At 35.2% G+C, this 13,852-nt stretch overlaps 3 protein-coding genes across 5 annotated transcripts in view; 1 reads left to right on the top strand and 2 right to left on the bottom strand.

The window, feature by feature from the left end:
* The window catches only part of LOC138322730 (DNA ligase 1-like), a 59,782-nt gene extending 53,068 nt beyond the window's left edge, over window positions 1–6,714 (bottom strand). Inside the window, exons 1-4 of the mRNA XM_069266798.1 lie at window positions 6,575–6,714; window positions 5,019–5,093; window positions 3,514–3,718; window positions 1,159–1,300 (exon numbers count right to left, since the gene is read on the bottom strand). Of these exons, the coding sequence (XP_069122899.1) occupies window positions 1,159–1,300; window positions 3,514–3,718; window positions 5,019–5,093; window positions 6,575–6,591 (439 nt within the window). The 5' untranslated portion in view covers window positions 6,592–6,714. The remainder of the gene's footprint in view (window positions 1–1,158; window positions 1,301–3,513; window positions 3,719–5,018; window positions 5,094–6,574) is intronic.
* The window catches only part of LOC138322733 (carbohydrate sulfotransferase 11-like), a 263,446-nt gene that overhangs the window by 63,161 nt on the left and 186,433 nt on the right, over window positions 1–13,852 (bottom strand). The window lies entirely within an intron of this gene.
* The window catches only part of LOC138322731 (transmembrane protein 184B-like), a 33,994-nt gene continuing 26,880 nt past the window's right edge, over window positions 6,739–13,852 (top strand). Inside the window, exons 1-2 of one of the 3 annotated variants that reach the window (XM_069266801.1) lie at window positions 6,739–6,879; window positions 8,339–8,566. In XM_069266801.1, the coding sequence (XP_069122902.1) occupies window positions 8,339–8,566 (228 nt within the window). In that variant the 5' untranslated portion in view covers window positions 6,739–6,879. Of the gene's footprint in view, window positions 6,880–6,928; window positions 7,072–8,338; window positions 8,567–13,852 lie in introns of those variants that run through there. The other 2 variants (XM_069266802.1, XM_069266800.1) reach the window with 2 other exon arrangements.

Below are 13,852 nucleotides of genomic sequence, written 5' to 3'. Positions count from 1 at the left end.
TCAACTATCAAAATCCAAGATGACTCCTTGGCGGCCATCTTGTTGATCAATCGGTCCCAAATCACAATATGCACAACTAGGGCCCTAGGGGAACCTACATATGAATTTTGAGACAGATCCCTTACGTACTTTCTGAGAAATAGCGATAACAAACTTTGAATAACAAAATCCAAGATGGCTGCCTGGCGGCCATCTTGTTAACCGATCAGTCCCAAAATGCAATATGCACAACTAGGTCCCTAGATCCAAGATGGCGGCCTGGCAGCCATCTTGTTCACCGATCGGTCCCAAAATGCAATATGCACAACTAGGTCCCTAGGGGAACCTACATATGAAATTTGAGACAGATCCCTTCAGTACTATCTGAGAAATAGCCATAACAAACTTTAACTATCGAAATCCAAGATGGCGGCCTGGCAGCCATCTTGTTCACCGATTGGTCCAAAAATGCAATATGCACAACAAGGGCCCTAGGGGAACCTACATATTAAATTTGAGAAAGATCCCTTCAGCACTTTTTGAGAAATGGGGATATCAAACCTTAACTATCAAAATCCAAGATGGCCGCCTGGCGGCCATCTTGTTTTTCCTATCAGACTCAAAATCTGTATGGCACAGATAGGGACCAAGGGTAACCTCCATGTGAAGTTTGAACAAAATCCCTTCAGTAGTTCTCAAGAAATATCGATAACAAACTTCAACTGCCAAAATCAAAGATGGCTGCCTGGCGGCCATCTTGTTTTTCTGATCAGCCTCAAAATCTGTATGGCACAACTAGGGACCAAGGGTAACCTCCATGTGAAGTTTGAACAAAATCCCTTCAGTAGTTCTCAAGAAATATCGATAACAAACTTCAACTGCCAAAATCAAAGATGGCTGCCTGGCGGCCATCTTGTTTTTCCGATCAGCCTCAAAATCTGTATGGCACAAATATGGACCAAGGGGACCCTCCATGTGAAGTTTGAACAAAATCCCTGCAGCAATTTTTAAGAAATAGTGATAACAAGCATTGTTTACGGACGGACAACGGACCACGGACCACGGACGCAGGGCGATTTGAATAGCCCACCATCTGATGATGGTGGGCTAAAAATGTCAAGAACCACCAAGCTATCCACCCTGTATATGAGCCTTATATAATCTAATTTGGTTACAAACCGGTTTTCCTGATAGGAATCCCAAAAGGTGATTTAGGCACTGGGGAAGCTGGTGTTATTTCTGAAGAGGACTGTGACGAACCTCCAGAGTCTTCTTCTTTGTCATCTGTCTTCTTTTCACCACTCTCATTACTTTCCTCTTTCTAAAACGTTAAAGCATAAAGACATATTACCGAAGTTATTCCATCAGAAGCCCCTGGGGCATAAATTTTTTCAAAGAGGGGGTGTCTAATAGAACACAAAATTTCAGTCTAAAAAGTGTGCCAGAAAAAAATGTATCAAATACACCTATACCACCAACAATGATGTAAGTTTGAAAATACATTCACTTTAAAATGACACAAAGTTGATCTCGATCCTGTCAATCACTACCTTGTAATCAGCGTGTCAGAGACCAGGTAGATAACAAAGCCGCCATGATGTGATTGTTTACATTCAATATCGGCACAGTGCATAATGGGGCAAGAAAGAAAGAAATACTTCATGCAGTGTTTTAATGCAGTTTATATTCACATATATATTTGAAACTTTATCGAGATAGTTCACCACACTGATAACAATACCAGAGGAGTTCTCAAGCACATTCTGGCCCAGTAAAGTCATTGCTTCGTCACTCAATGCCCTATGATGCCCCTAAGCTTAGGCCTGCAAGTCGGCCCTTTAATCACGGCTGTAAGCACATATCTCTAAATACAAATAAGTTGTTAAAGATTTTAAAACTGATTCTCTTTTAAATTACCTTTATAGTGTGAAAAATGAAACATTCTGATGTTAAGTTTTGTGCCTTAGGTTGGAAAAAATAACTAAGAAAACAGGTGGGGGCATTTATTTGAGATGGAATAAATACGGTACATATGCTTCAAATTTACAAAAATGTCATGAAATTTTCCAACTTCAGAATTAAACAAGAATGACATGTAACTTTTTATCTGAGCCAATCCTGCTTTGCATACACAATTATACAAGAGGCCCATGGGCCTTAACGATAATCTGATATTTAACACAAATTAGTTATGTAATTTACTAGACAATTGATGTCTTTTGTTCACAAAATAGGAACATACATCTAATATAGGTCTACATACAAAGTTTCATTAAGCTTGATGCATATTTACTCACATTGCTGTGTTCACAAAATTCAAAAATTATTATTGCAAATGGCAATAACTCTGTAAATCAGTTAGTCGAATCAAGCTTATTTTCAAACTTGTTCAAGATATTTCCAATGTTAGCTATATAGTCGATATGCAAACTTTCATTAAGCTCGGATTCTATTTACTGAAGTTATCATGTTCACAAGATTCAATAATTATATTTGAAAAGGGCAATAACTCCATAAATCATTGTCAGATCAAGCTGATTTTCAAACTTGTTCGAGACCTTTTCAATGTTTGTCTACATACAAAATTTACCAAATTTCTCACGGCTACAGCCATTGACAAATCAGTGAATTGTGGGAGAAACTTTAATCTGATCTTCCTTGGCCCTTGACAATTGTTTAGGTAGGACAAGAATGAATTAACATATATTGAAAGTCTGAAGATTAAGCAATTACATCATAGACAACATTAGATGTTCAATCAAACAACTAGTTTCAGAAACAGTCAGAACAAACTTTAAATATTAATGGAGTTGCAACAGTCATACATTGCAAAGAGCACCATCAAGGATCAAGGGGAACCTACAAATAAAATTTCAAAAAACATCTCTCCAGTACTTTCTGAGAAGTAGTGAAAACATGGAATGATTAATTAACGACAGACAGGCCACAGATTATAGGCTATCTGAGTATGGACTAAGAAATCTACACCTAAAATTAGAAAATGTAGCATTTCCAAAGACAAAATAATAAACAAATTAAAGATATATACACCAATGACATTTTTTCCAGTCTAAAAGCAAAAACAACAAATGCACAAGAGTGAAAGTTGTCAAAGTACTTAAATATGTTATTTGTCAGACTTAGTAAAACGGTGAAATTGTGAACATATTAAAAGTATGAAGTTAGGTCAACTCTACCTGGTAAAGTCACTATTGAGAATATTTAAAATAAGAAATGAATGTTGTAATATCTGAATGTTGTAAAACCAAACAGGATTGAAATTAATTCTAACACTATATGCTGACTAATAGCAATATATCTTCTAAATTATTTCTCTTAGTTAATTGCTGATGGATGGGTGACCTGGCAATTCCCTGTCAAACTAAAAGTGCTTGTGAAATATAATGTTCCTTTTTTTCTTTTTAACAAAATGTTTCTTGCCTCTGGAAAACCTACCCGGTGAATATGAAACTTGACATTCTGAATTTACAATTCTGAGACCAAAAAGCTATAATGCTCTAAATAAAAAGACACCTTCACATCTTCTGATTCATCTGTGTCCTCAGTTTCCATGGCAACTGGTTCCTTGGTGTTTTCCTCCTCCTCCTCCTCGTCATCATCACTCTCAATTATCCGAGCTCGACTTTTCTTTTTATTAGCTGCTTTTACAGGAGAATCCAAATCCTTTTTCGGTGGAGATGAATTTTTTGGCTTGAGAGGTGACTTCTTTGGAACACTTCTGGAAATTGACATACAACACAAAGTAATATAACAAATATTATAACATCAGTTACGTCCTCAGGAAATAATTTATCTCAGGTCAACAAATCTTCATGTCTCCTTCACACTGGGGCAATAAATGTATAATGTAACAAATATGATATTACTTGGGATACACATTGCAGGGTCTAAAGTTTGTTAATACATTATATAGTTTTCAAACAAATGTAAATTAATATTCAACCCTTCAATCATTTATCATAGGCAGTGACTTCATTTGCAATGACAACTTATGTACCACTTTTCAGGACGTTTAAAAAATTGAAAAATTATTGCAAACAATTTTGTGTAGTCTTGGTCTTCATTTATATTGAAATTGAAGGCCTAAAAAGGGGGGATGCTTATAGGAACATAGACGCTTATTCAGTCAAATAGGGTATGTATTCTAACTTTTAGAATAATCAAAATACAATATTTTTATATTCTTAAATATGTCTTTTTATATCACTCACAATCTGCATCAAATTTCATAATACAAATTTAAGATCAATGTGTACATTCCGAACCTTTCAAATTATTATGTTTGTATATGGCAAAAACACCAGAAAGGGGTCAATTTGTAAATATCCTGTTTACCGAATGCAAATTTCAGCATCCACAGGGAAGGAAAAATGTGGATTAAAATGGTCGCTTAGAGTAAAGGGTTGCTGAATAGAGATGGTCACATGGAGAGACTGGATTGTAGTCCACTTTGACAATGATCACAATTTTGAAGGCTAAAAGATTTTTTATGAAAAACATTTAGATTCAATATATTGAGTTATATATCATAGAGTGAGGTGGAAACTGATGTTTTTCACAAGTGCGAAGTACAAGCGAAAAATATCAAGGTTTCCACCTCATGAGATGAAATATTACTGGTATTCATAAAAAACAAGGAATATTCTATTGTCATTTACAGAAGACCCAACACTGCTAGTTCTGCCAAAGGTTATTCCGCCATTGTATTTTACAGAGCTATTTGCCCATGTGTTTATGAGACTAATGTCATATTTCTACACAAAAGTATGCCGTCATTTTTGTGCACAAACTAATTATAATGACGTAATGATCAAAATGTTATTTTCACTGTCAAAGCTTTCTTATTTCTGATTGGTCAAAACTGAGTGAAATTATCAAAATTGATATTTTCACTGAAGTGAAGTATATTGCTTTTAGGCTCAGCGTAAAACCTTATATTTCATTGCGAAAAATGTAATAAAACGATTTAATTTGTCAAATCTATCAAGGTCTGTGAATATTTACTGAACCAACATTACTTTTTGGGTTCTTTTTTCTGCTCTACAGCCTTTTCTTCTGCCTTGGTTTTCACTTTCGGTGATGCAAAAAATGCTCTGTAAAATAAGAAAACAAGAAAAAAATAGTCATAAATATCTGAAGAATGTGCTTTATCCTGCAATTGCCCCACATACTGACGGATAACTACTACCGGATAAACTTGTGTTAATCTGTCAATATGAAATGCTTTAACCGTCAATACGATCACATAAATTTGTTCTACATCTGACGGAACATTTTCATACTTGACACTGAACTTTAACCTTTCGGTGAATGAAATGCATTCAGTCCCGCTAATATGTGATGTCACATTCACCGGGATGGCCTCAATTTTACGATATCAGAAATCTCGCATGGAAGTGTCATCTTTTTCTTCGCTCATGACAAAGGTTCGACTCCTGTGACCTTTAATGAAGGTCAAAGTCATTCATTTAAACACCAGCATCCCTTTGGTTATTGAGAAGTTGTTTAAATCAAAAGTTTACGCATGGCGTACGACGACGGATGATTCATGATGACAATAATTCATCCTGACGCTTCGGGTCAGATGACCTAAAAACAAATGATAAAATCTAAGCACTATCAGAATCATATTCACTTTCCAATTAAATAATTTAACAATAAGCAGAAAAAAATTATTACATATTTATTAAGAATTTTTGATATGGACAAGAAGTCACGTGAAGAGATAACCGAAAATATCTATTAAATAGAGTCTGACTAGAAATTGATTCGATGATCGAGTTTTGCCTATAACAAAATTGATTTAATTTTGTTTTCAATGAAATAGACAGTAATTTATGTAGGATTTTTTATGCGAGTCCAGAACACTAATATTTAAATTTTGATAAGTCCCAATACATAGAAATATAGAGGGTTCTAAAAAATTTTGTGAGTCCCACAGGAAAGTCATCGAATCCTGGACTATAGGCGAGTCCTGTAAAACACTGATAGATTGTTATTGTTAATGTGTTGCAAATGATCGTATACATAGCTTTATATTCAAAGTTTTTATGATGAAACCAAAATAAAACTAATTTTTTGTGTGATGTTTTTTGTCAATTCACTTCGAGTTGACATTGAAGCGTGTTACATACAAAATCATGGTCAGCCCAGTGTTTTGAATATATGTGCAGAGAGGTCGACCGCGTATGCCCGTATAGCTTTGACAAATGCATATGGCGTCCATCGGGAGAAACACTTTCCTTTTCACTTTTTGGCGAGTGCATGTCGCTGGCATTAACAATTAAATCTGACTCAACGGTTTTTGAGATAACAATATGAAATACACTGTATCAGGGATATAATTAGGTACATAATTAAAGATACATAATCAACAATAAATATGCATTTGTATCTGGATATTCTGGATAGTGGATACAAGCTCACTTCCCCCAGATCTTGTAACTTAATTCAAAGTCCTTAATTATGATAATCTGTTGGATAAAACATTGTAAAACCTTATAGATATAATTCACAAAATTCGGATAACAAACAATACATTGAAACTTGTTCAATGTTTGAAATGTGCCATTACGTTATCGATCGCTGCATGTCTGTATGGTGTTTCCTAAGTAAAGTGATGTCTTGTTTATCATTCACTGTTGTACACCGACTTCAGTTTCCCGCCAGTAACAATAAACAGGAAGTGGCCGGTTTTGACCAAAACTGTTTTCAACAATGAAGAGCTCCACTAACAAACGTGACACATAAGCTTAGCATTTTCTTTAAGTTTGTAGCTATTTTTACATCAACAGAATGGAAAGAATATTCATCAGATAAGGAGTCAAATTCTTTGGTCGATTTGGTCCTGTCGATGTAGTCATAATCAACGAATTTACAGTAAGTATAACGAATATCGATAGTTGTGACGTCATGATCATATGCGGAAACGTCATTTCCTAGATTCTAGCAGGAAATGGACAGACACTTGTTAAAAATGTAAATAATGATACATTTAAATGTTGTGTGAGTAAGCATTATTGTGAAATGATGCTTGATTTATAATATTCATCTTCCTATTTGCATGCCAAGGTGAGTTTTTCTCCACAATGTTCTATTGTACACAAACAGATGTTGTGCTAATCAACCAGATAACAGCACTAAATATGCCACCAGTTGTGACATTGCTAACAACAGTCCTCATTATTTCATTGCTATGCCTTCCCATTATTTTGTTTTTGTGTTGATAATACTTCTTTATACACATCGAAAGCGTTTCTGTTCCACTTCAAATTTTTACAAAGAGAAAACTCTAAATATATGTATATATACATAAATGTATACTGCACACTGTAGCATCGGTTTGCTGCTTCAGTGCCTTCAGCACCTTTACTATATAATAGTTTTTGTAATATTGTTTTTGGGTTTCATAGACACATTAATTTCAGTAATTACTATTTTTCAGTCATAAGATAACCTGTGGCAATGTGGCCATAATGCATATCAATTGCTATGGTAAAAATATTAAGGAAGCCTTCAAATTTTCAGTGTTTTTCAACTTTTACTTTACTCAGTTGTTGCCGACCAGTTTCTGTCAAGTACCAATTCTTGCAAATTATGCATGTGTTCTTGTCTTCTTGCAAAAGACAATACTAAAAGCAGATTTCCATAAGTAATTGTGCGAAAACTAGCATCTGATCATAAAAATACACATGTATAATAGGAACTGCTACTTGGCTAGAACTGATGGCCAGCCAGTATATTATCATAAATGCCAACAATTAATGATAGAAAATCAGGTGACAATGACTGCTGGTTAGCGGTTTTCCTCCAATTACTCTGGCTTCCCTCCTTCATCTTAATATGACAATCCTTACATAAGAGTTGATATACAGGGGTCTTTCTTGACATTTCTTGATTCTTTAAGATTGGATCTCATTCTGTATACATTAGTTTTAATACATTATCATTAAGCAAATTATATTTTTGTTGTGGTACTTCATACATATAATGGACTGATCAAATCTTTTTTTTGGTAAGCACTTAGCATTGATAGTAATTCTTTGGAGTTGATAGGCTGCTGGAACAAATAATGTTTTGCATGGATTTGGAATTATTTCTTGACAAGGAGAGAAATTCTGACTTGACTGAAATATAGTGATGAAACTTGTGCAATGCCTGAATCACCTTAGACAATACACCTGTAGTGTAACATTAATTATGTCATGTATTTGGCCTTGGTGAAATTGTTCAAAGATTTGATGTATATATGAAATTATTTTATTCCAAAAAAAAAATGCTGTATATATACCAAAATTTCTATGAGGACTTGGCTATTATTGCTGAATTTGTTTTACAGATGAGCTCCAATGGCACAAGTGTGCCTGCTTTGGATGTGAGTAGTCCTGTACCTGTTACAACTAGTTTCCCTGGTAACTACAGCTCCATGACAACAGTTTTGCCTACCGTGGAGAATGTAACCGGAAATGCCACATCCATCCAGCCCCTGATCTTCCTGCAAACCAGGGCAGCCCAGGGTATTGGTGGTGTGTGTGCCTTCCTGGCCCTGCTAATTACTGTCCACCAGGTACGTCAATTCACCCAGTGCCAAAATATGAGGAAGTTTTACTTATATGTGAATAAAAAAAAAGTCTTTCATTGTAATTACAATTTTTAAAGTGTTCTGCTGCTTTTGCAATATGTATATATTGCCAGCTGATATGTATACAGTATGTATTATGGGATTTCCAAAATATATTTAATAAGGACCAAGCTTGTATCAGAGATGAATGAAATTAAGGAATCCTTCTAATCAATCACTGTGTATCCGTCCACAATATTTGATTGGTTTCTTGAGGTTTTCCAGAAAGCCTCCTGTTTTGAAACTGCACATGGTGAATTGCAATGGATATTGGAATTTTTTCTGAGATATCCAAGATGGTCGCTTAGGTCAACTCCCTAAATTGGTCAAAGTTAAATTAAATCAAGTATTATGACCATAATTTTTAAACCTGTCTGAAAATTGATAGGGGTCCATTAGGAAGTTAGTGTTCTGTATGTTCAAACTTGGCGTTTCATCAGAGTTTATAAACCTGGAATATCATGAGAAACAATTGTATGTGGTCTGTTACTGTTTCATCATAGTAAAAGTTGATAATAATTATGCATTAATGGTTTCATATCAGGTGAAAATTGCAGTTTTAGTTTATTATGTAGATCTGGTCCTGGTTTCTCTAAACAAAAAAACACTGTAGTCTGACATTAGTGTTTTATTCATTATGTAACAAATGTAAACAAGTTAATTTTGTTTCAAGAAATCGAGGCCAGTAACTAAATTTTGACAAAATTAGTTTCAAACCTATTTTATTAAAACAAGATAGAAAAAATCATTTCTGGTAGTTTTCATCCAGTTTTTGTATCAGAAAACATTATCCAAGATATACTGCTGAACATTGATCTGAACATTCACGTTACTCCAAGCCATGGTTACCATGGCACTTATAATTAGTTATCACATTTTACATTGGGAATGTCTTTCTGATGGATATGAATTGCAAATAAGGTTAAAGCTAATGATACAAGACTCTATAATCAAAGTATTGTCGTTTAATACTTTAATTTCGGTTCTAGTCAACTTGTTACAGTGATACTCAGAAGCTAAGATTGGTATATCTGGGTGGTTTGGTGCTATACATATTGTGCTTTCTTTTCATTGACAAAAAACGAGAACCAGTTGCCATGTTTAAAAGCTTAAAAATTAATTTGACAACCATGGTGGCCTAGTAGTTAAGATATTTTGACATAATTACCAAGTGCCCTCCATCACTGAGTCCTGAATTTGAATCCCATGTAGGGCAGTTGCCAGGTACTGATCACTGGTCAGTGGACCCCACAATATTATATCTTGACGTTTGTTCAGAAGGGGGTACATGTAAATGATAAAAATCTTTGATAGATGCATTAGGATTTAATGCATATTTATTACTGTAAAACTTTGTGTGTGATGTTTTCAAGTGTTGCAAGTCAATATTTGATACAAATTAAGCAAAAATTTATGTGAAGGAACCATATGGTTTCATTGAAGCTAAAACATCGGTAAAGACATTTAATCACTTGATAGTAAATACTGATTGCAGACATGGAGGGGGTGTATATTCAAGCACTTCTAGTTGCAGTTTGCCAAATAAATTTTTGTCAAATTTTGATTACTTGTTATCATAAAAACTGACATTAGGTTCATGAATGCTTATGAAATAAGATAGGACTTCCATGCCTTTTTCCTTTCAATTAAAAATTTGTTAACCAAGATAATGTATAGGAGTATAGAATAACTAAGTACAATGCAGGTGTGAAAGTATGACCTCCAGTGGCAGTTGTCAAGGTTGTGTTTTACACTCTTACTAACAAGTCGAGGTTATAGCCATGTTAGGGTCATTAACAAGGGCCAAGTATGGATGTTATTGGCCCCATATTGTTATTGATTTTCCTCTATTCTCATGGTATACTATAGAAATGACAATATAAAAACACAATGTCACAAATCAGATAGATTATAAACATGTGTATGTTACATGATACACTACAACCATATCATTTTAAACTTGTACATCATAAAGATTGTTGTATTCGAAATCATTTGTACTTTTTATAGAACTCCAACTTTTCCAGCCAAGAATATTCAGTCTGATAACTGATCACCCTCTATAAAAAGAGAGCATATCAGTACTTAGTACCCTATCTATAGCGAAGTTTAGAAAATTCATACTCTAATTAAAAAACTGAGATGACTTGAAGATTTACAATATTAATGATCCCACCAACTCCAAGCTTGTTAGTTTAATAAATGTATTCAGATAATATAACAATATGGTACCAATTTGAACTTAAACATAAAAGTAAAAGAAAAAAACTTATTTAACAGTACTAGGTTTTGCTTGGGGTATATATATGTTTCATCTTTTTTTTTCATTTGAATCTCTAGACGTATAAAAGTGTTAATGTCCCTAGGTCCCTTGGGTTTTATGGTCCGAGTAATGACACTGTAAACAATAGGATGTGGTGAGGAAATGCCATGACCCCTGTAAAGGTTTGCATGGCTGTGTGACGACTGGGAATCCCAGCAATGTCAACTGGATATTTATTGATTCTAGTGTTGTTAATTTTGAGCAAGCATTACTCTGGGTATTGATCTGGACAACTTGGGATTCAGACTTGTATTATACTGGTGTAGTATATTGTGTAGGTTTTATATCCGACAGGGACGACCCCAGTCATTGCACTCTCCCTGTCACTCATATACATTCATGATACTTCAGGTAGTCATGTAACATTTATGTCATCATTAGCTGACCGGCATTGGTACGTCTTCCCTTTGTATTAATGGATTATCAGTACTTGCTCTTGCCATAATTTGAGGTATATTTGCATCACCTAGGCCAATGTATATTGTATACTTCTATAAAGTTACTGTTAGATTGACATCAATGCCAAGGTCAAGTAAGTGACAGATTATTTTTATTTATAGTAATTTTCATTGGGAGGAATAATTTAGGTTGTTTAAGACAGAAGGTCACTGAAATAAGACGGTCGCTAAAAAGGCAATTTTGATTGTACATGCAACATGATATTAAAACTCTTATAGACATTCTACAAGCAATAAGACATAAAACACTTATAGACATTGTACAAGCAATATGACATAAAACTCTTATAGATATGAACTTTAAAATGAATTCTATATGATATTTGAAATCAAATATGTTTAAAATTACTGATGAGTACCAATGAAACTGATTAGAAGGGATCATTTTATACATGAGTTGGAATGTCATCCCACTTTCCAAATTCAGCAGTTATATCTAGTTCTAGGATGGAAAGGTAGCGGCTATACTGAGATTCGAACCCTTGAACCTCCAAACACTAGCCCGATCGTGAATGCTCTACCGATTGATCTACCTGATCACTGATGATCGACCCAGTCCAGTCCCGCTACAGTTTTGACACTATGATATTTACATTGGAATTTGGTAATCCTGAAAGACCTTTTTTAAAAAATCTTACTTATAAAAAATTGTTTATTAAAATGCAAAATTTATGGATTTATATTCAAGAAATCGTAAGATCCAAGAAGATTGTAACTACATGTTTATCAGTTACTCGATGAAGAGCTCCTTGTCAGTTCCACCATTGTAACTACATGTAAATAAAGGGGGTGGCGGAGGTATCCAACGTCCTGAGGGTGCTGGTCGGCGAAGATTCGGTGGAGGAATCCGAGGTGGATACTAAAAGTATTCAACAGCGCCCCATAGACGATAGTGAATAGCAACTGTAAATGGGATGGAGCATCAACACCAAGGGTTCCGTGCAAAACTTTTATTTCGTTTACATGTTTCGGATGGCTAGGCCAACCGTCATCAGAACCAGGTTACTGTTTCGGATGGCTAGGCCAACCGTCATCAGAACCAGGTTCTGATGACGGTTGGCCTAGCCATCCGAAACATGTAAACGAAATAAAAGTTTTGCACGGAACCCTTGGTGTTGATGCTCCATCCCACTTTTTCTGATGACGGTTGGCCTAGCCATCCGAAACATGTAAACGAAATAAAAGTTTTGCACGGAACCCTTGGTGTTGATGCTCCATCCCATTTACAGTTGCTATTCATTGTAACTACATGTTTATCAGTTACTTGATGAAGACCTCCTTGTCAGTTCCACCATTGTCAGTTCCACCATTGTCAGTTCCACCATTGTAACTACATGTTTATCAGTTACTTGATGAAGACCTCCTTGTCAGTTCCACCATTGTAACTACATCTTTATCAGTTACTTGACGAAGAGCTCCTTGTCAGTTCCACCATTGTAACTACATGTTTATCAGTTACTTGATGAAGAGCTCCTTGTCAGTTCCACCATTGTAACTACATGTTTATCAGTTACTTGATGAAGAGCTCCTTGTCAGTTCCACCATTGTAACTACATGTTTATCAGTTACTTGATGAAGACCTCCTTGTCAGTTCCACCATTGTAACTACATGTTTATCAGTTACTTGATGAAGACCTCCTTGTCAGTTCCACCATTGTAACTAAATTTTTATCAGTTACTTGATGAAGACCTCCTTGTCAGTTCCACCATTGTAACTACATGTTTATCAGTTACTCGATGAAGACCTCCTTGTCAGTTCCACCATTGTAACTACATGTTTATCAGTTACTTGATGAAGACCTCCTTGTCAGTTCCACCATTGTAACTACATGTTTATCAGTTACTTGATGAAGACCTCCTTGTCAGTTCCACCATTGTAACTACATGTTTATCAGTTACTCGATGAAGAGCTCCTTGTCAGTTCCACCATTGTAACTACATGTTTATCAGTTACTCGATGAAGACCTCCTTGTCAGTTCCACCATTGTAACTACATGTTTATCAGTTACTTGATGAAGACCTCCTTGTCAGTTCCACCATTGTAACTACATGTTTATCAGTTACTTGATGAAGACCTCCTTGTCAGTTCCACCATTGTAACTACATGTTTATCAGTTACTCGATGAAGAGCTCCTTGTCAGTTCCACCATTGTAACTACATGTTTATCAGTTACTCGATGAAGACCTCCTTGTCAGTTCCACCATTGTAACTACATGTTTATCAGTTACTTGATGAAGACCTCCTTGTCAGTTCCACCATTGTAACTACATGTTTATCAGTTACTTGATGAAGAGCTCCTTGTCAGTTCCACCATTGTAACTACATGTTTATCAGTTACTTGATGAAGACCTCCTTGTCAGTTCCACCATTGTAACTACATGTTTATCAGTTACTTGATGAAGAGCTCCTTGTCAGTTCCACCATTGTCAGTTCCACCATTGTAACTACAT

This window comes from Argopecten irradians, chromosome 5, assembly GCF_041381155.1.
Source record: "Argopecten irradians isolate NY chromosome 5, Ai_NY, whole genome shotgun sequence".
Lineage (NCBI taxonomy): Eukaryota > Metazoa > Mollusca > Bivalvia > Pectinida > Pectinidae > Argopecten > Argopecten irradians.
Note: the sequence above shows the minus strand (reverse complement) of the source record. Positions and strands in the feature narration are given on the sequence as shown.